Source organism: Etheostoma cragini, chromosome 9, assembly GCF_013103735.1.
Source record: "Etheostoma cragini isolate CJK2018 chromosome 9, CSU_Ecrag_1.0, whole genome shotgun sequence".
NCBI classification, from domain to species: Eukaryota; Metazoa; Chordata; class Actinopteri; order Perciformes; family Percidae; genus Etheostoma; species Etheostoma cragini.
In genome coordinates, this window is record NC_048415.1 from 861,497 (window position 1) to 866,718 (window position 5,222).

Sequence of the window (5,222 nt, forward strand, 5' to 3'; positions counted from 1 at the left end):
GCTGCTTGACTCTGATTGGCTAACAGCTAGCCAATGAGAGCCTGGCTATCAGCATCCTTCAGTTCTCATTATTATTCAGCCCGCTAAGCTGCTTGACTCTGATTGGCTCACAGCCAGCCAAGCAACTTTTTTTTAAATATTGACCCATAAAAACAGAAAGGGCTAGAGCCCACGACATTTGAGGTTGGAAAAGTTCATATTCTGACTAGAATCTGACTATGACCACGTCAGGCTACAATTTTATAGCATTTTAAAGTAAAGAAAACGGCAAAACAACGTTGATAAAAGTGACAAAAATGTTGTGGAAAAAAAAACAACCAATGCGTCAAAAAGGGCAGGAAAAAAATCGACAAAAACTTTTTAAAAAGTGAGAAAAACATTGAGAAAAGCTTAAAAAAAAACACAAAAAAAGTGACACAAACATTAATAAAAGCAACAAAAACAAACAGATTTGTGGTTTTGTGTTGCAGGGCACCTTTAAGTGTCTTTCAGACTTTTGCAGTGCAATGTTCCTTTCCTTAATTACCTGATATTTAATTGTATTTCCTTACGTTATGTGAATGTCTCGTTGTCTCAAGGGTTCTCCACCCCCCAGTCCAGACCCCCCCAGGGGGTCCCGTTCGCCCAGCAGCAGCCCCCCGACCCCTCTGCCTTCCTGCCTCTCTCCTACCACGGATACCAGGCTTCGCCTTTCGCCAGCGGCCTGGACGCCGGCTCCGCGTTGAAAGCCGGCGCCAGTCTCCTGGAGAGCAGTGCATTGTGGGATATGAGCTACGGGAACCGGGCAGTGAGACTCGGAGCAGACCTGTCTTCGGGATCCTCGGGGTACCAATCAGGAACCAGCAACACAGGTACACAGCTACAACCAGCTCGGTTACCTGAGGGAAGACCTTGAGATGAAGATGAAATCTCTAGAAACTAAGAAGTGGACCTTTGAGCTCAGAGTCTCTTTGTTGTTCATTTTTCAGTATTCTTAATTTATTCTGCCGTCCACACCTTTTTTTTAAAAATATACACTTTGTGTGGCATTACATTGCATCAGAAAACATGATTACTTTGACAGATTACAGGTCATTCTTTAATAAAAGCCATTATTTAAATACCGTCTATGTAATGAAAGCCATTGCTAGCTTAAATCGGGAATCACGGAAATCTGCAATATGTGCGGTAAAAGTGCGGCGTATTTGAAAAAATGCAGCCCCCCCCAAATATGTGGACTCTGGCTGATTATGCATTGAATTACTCAATTGTGTTTTTCTGGAAGGACTGTTCACAGTTGTAGTGATTAATTAAAAAATGGACAACTAACTGATTCTTTGCAGCCCTAGGAAAGGGAAAGATCTTTGCACGGTGGGAGGCTGCCGGAAGGCTACTGATTTGGTCCTTTAGTACTTGTGTTGATTAGATTTATCCGTTTTTGTATTTGGAGTTGTTGCAAAGACCAGCGGCCGCTCAAAGCAGACGATGACTTGTGTGTGTCTGTAGGTTCAGACCTGATGAAGGAGCATCTGAGAGAGATCAGGGGTCTGAGACAGAGACTGGAGGACTCCATCCAGACCAACGACCGCCTCCGACAGCAGCTGGAGGAGAGACTGGCCCGCACCGCCTCTGAGAAAGGTAACGCACACACACACACACACACACACACACACACACACACACACACACATACGCTCTTAGATCCATGTGTGATTTTCTTTGTAATATTTCTATATAATTCCCTTGAAATAAGCTGTTAATTGGTTAGAAAGCCAGAGAAGGATTCAATTTCAATTAAAGTTTATTTATAGTATCAATTCATAACAAGAGTATCTCGAGACACTTTACAGATAGAGCAGGTCTAGACCACACTCCAGAACTTACAACACACAACAGGTCTAGTAGTTCCCTCCAGAGCAAGCAACAGTGCGACAGTGGTGAGGAAAAACTTTTAGGCAGAAACCTGGGACAGACCCAGACCCAGACCCAGGCCCAGACCAAGGCTCTTGGATATGTAGTTTGGTAGGAAAGTGTCCTGGGACAGGACCTGGTTGACGTCTCCCTGTCCTCTCCAGGTGCTCCTACTAACATCTACATCCAGGGTCTGGACTCGGCCGGCCAGCTCTCCAGTGAGATCCGACTTCTGAAGGAGGAGAACCTCAGTCTGCAGAACCAGCTGAAGCAGGCCGCCAGAGGTACAGTCGGATGCTCAACACCGGGTCCTGAACCTGCAGAGAAGATATCCCGTTATCTTCTGTACTGTCATGTCATGTACGTGATGTCCTGTGTTCCCTGCAGAGGGCACCAAGGAGGCGGAGCATCTGAAGAAGGCGGAGTTAGAGGCGGAGAGGTGGGCGGAGCAAAGCAGGAAGCTGCAAGCAGAGACCGAGGCTCGCAGGCTTGAGATTGCACAGTTGAAACAGGACAGACAGAAGAACCAGGAGGCCATCAACAGGTGTGTGTGTGTGTGTGTGTGTGTGTATATGTGTTGCTTTGATATACATATGTACATTTTGTGCATGCGTGCAAGTTCATGTACTATGTTATGACCAGTTTACAACCTGGTGGGTAAGGACATTTTTTGAAAAGTAAAGTTGCTTAACATATAAAATGTCGCCTGTGTGTGTGTGTGTTTTTTCGTAGACTGCAGCATGAGGTGAGCGTGGTCCAGCAGCAGCTCTGTGAGAGTCGCAGTCTGGTCCTCTCTCTTCAGTGTGAGCTGCAGGTGCAGCGCCGAGTGTGTGAAGTCAGCACAAACACACACGCAGGTGAATAGGTTTCTACATCTGGAACATGTGTTTAGATTCATTAGGAACTTTAAGAGACATCTTATTTTTTAACAGCATAATAACCTTTGTATAACTCTTCTGTGTCCGTGTGTTTTACAAGCAGGTCAGGCCAGTAAGGAAGCCAAACATGGACACAGCGCTGCGACCTTTGACCCCAGAGAACTACACGTTCAGCTGGAGCAGCAGCTGACCGGACAGGCCGACTCACAGCCTCGATCCAGGAGACAGCTCTTCACCGGTCAGTATGTCCGACAGCAGGTGTGGGGGCATGTAGCTCGATTGTATTGAGCAAATCACAATAGAAATCACATCGGCACCCATGTAGACTGAAAGAATCCGATTCAGGACATAAGCTCATCCCCCCAGCGATGTGACCCCAGGTCATATTAGGAAGCCGAGCTCAGCTCTGATGGAAACCTTTCTCCACAGAAAGCGTCCCGTCCCCGCCTGTGAGAGACACTGGACTCGTCAGTCCTTCCTCTCCTCTGCATCCTGCACAGAAACAAGCAGCCGAAACCGGAGGTGAGAAGCTCTCGTTCAACACTCAGATAGACTGAGTTAATCTGACATATTTAATCTTTACTGATGACAGCATCACAGTCCGGCTCCTTTCCCTCCTGATGTTTGACTATCTTATATATATATATATATATATATATATATATATATATATATCTTATATAGGTATATATATCTTAAATAGATACCTTTGTCGTGTTCATTAATGCATTTGATTCTTTATTTTATTCCAATGACTACGTTTACATGCACACATTATTCCGGGTTTTTGCCATTATTTCATGTAAGACAATAACCCGTATGAGCTGATTACATGAATAATGAAAATGAATAATCCACTAATATTCCTGGTAACATGCAGCCGTCCCAAGTGGGCTTTGCATGTACATAGCGCTGTCATGGTTTAACTTGAAAATATCCATTCAAAGTTGAAGAATGTTGAATTAAAAGTGTGAAAAAGGATACTATACATGCAGAGAAGTAACAAAACTTTATTATAAAACATGCACTAGGTTCTCCAGTTGGTGCCTTTAATAAAGGCCCTGACTCAGAGATGGAGTTGGTCCTCGGGCGCTGTGATTGGCTGTTTCAATCCCCCCCCTCCTAATGGCAGCACATACAGGAGCGCTCATGTGTCTCTAATGTCTTTTCCCCCAAGGCTAACCAGATGCTGGTTCTGGTTCTGGGCCAGTGCTGGTGCCAGTTCGGTGCTGGTTCTACTCTCCAGTTCTCTAAGAACCAGGTGGATGTTCCCCAGCCTGAGACCCAGCAGACCGTTGGTTTCCTCCCTAGACCACGGTGGTTCTGGTTTCCCATCCATGTCCAAAGCTAACAGTAACAGCTGACCGGGGTTTTCAAAATGGCCTCCAGAAGTTTTTTGTTGTCAAACGTCATGATAACCCCGCCCCCCCCAGCACCTGACGTAACCAGGTCTTATCTCTAGACCAGCGCTACGTTGGTGCTGAGTTGGAACCCGTGTTCTTGGCCCACAGCCAGGTTTATTTGTGTGGAAAAGCAAAGAACCGGTTCGATATTTGGCCCTGACTCTGAACCAGCACCAGGACCGCCTGGATGGAAAAGACACATACGTTGCCCTTTATTTCTAATTCTCTTGTTTTCCTTCCCAGCAGCCTCCACCCTGCAGGGTCCAGCCCCAGTCCCAGCAGCCTCCACCCTGCAGGGTCCAGCCCCAGTCCCAGCAGCCTCCACCCTGCAGGGTCCAGCCCCAGTCCCAGCAGCCTCCACCCTGCAGGATCCAGTCCCAGCAGCCTCCACCCTGCAGGGTCCAGCCCCCGGCGGCTCATTCTCCAACAGTCATGGCGGCCATGCAGTGGGCCACATTGAGGACTTCCAGGCTCTGCAGCAGCAGATCCTGCAGGGCGGCGCTCTACTCCGCAAGATGGAGACGGCCGTAAACTCCCTGAGTGGCCCACAGGAGCTCAGCCTTCACCAGGTGAGCTTTAAAGCCCAGCTAGACGGGAGTTTTGTTAAGGTAAAAATGAGAGATTTCACATTTTGAAAGACATTCTTCATTGTAATATATTTCGTACTGAGACTTTTAAGAGGCTGGAGATGTTGATTGTCTGACAGGAAACAACAGCGTGGAGTATGACATGGTTACATCACAAAATAGACCTTGGGGAAAATAAAATCTCTACTAAAATATTAGTTCATACAACCCAACATAGTTTATTATAAGAATAATAATACATTTATGTTTTATAGCGCTTTTCTAGACGCTTAAAGACGCTTTACAGTTTTGGCTATATAGATACAACAAAGACAGGCGGCTGTGGCTCGGTGGCAGAGCCTGTCAATCGGAAGGTTGGTGGTTCAATCCCTGGCCCTGCAGTCCCATGTGTGAGTGTTTATCTGATGAGCAGGTGTGTAGATGTGTGTGAGTGTGTATCTGATGAGCAGGTGTGTAGATGTGTG

At 46.5% G+C, this 5,222-nt stretch overlaps 1 protein-coding gene across 1 annotated transcript in view; it reads left to right on the top strand.

The window, feature by feature from the left end:
* pde4dip (phosphodiesterase 4D interacting protein) overlaps positions 1 to 5,222 on the top strand; it is a 53,995-nt gene that overhangs the window by 41,736 nt on the left and 7,037 nt on the right. The window contains exons 23-30 of the mRNA XM_034882135.1: positions 579 to 851; positions 1,486 to 1,617; positions 2,055 to 2,174; positions 2,278 to 2,434; positions 2,623 to 2,747; positions 2,869 to 3,006; positions 3,198 to 3,290; positions 4,415 to 4,740. Of these exons, the coding sequence (XP_034738026.1) occupies positions 579 to 851; positions 1,486 to 1,617; positions 2,055 to 2,174; positions 2,278 to 2,434; positions 2,623 to 2,747; positions 2,869 to 3,006; positions 3,198 to 3,290; positions 4,415 to 4,740 (1,364 nt within the window). The remainder of the gene's footprint in view (positions 1 to 578; positions 852 to 1,485; positions 1,618 to 2,054; positions 2,175 to 2,277; positions 2,435 to 2,622; positions 2,748 to 2,868; positions 3,007 to 3,197; positions 3,291 to 4,414; positions 4,741 to 5,222) is intronic.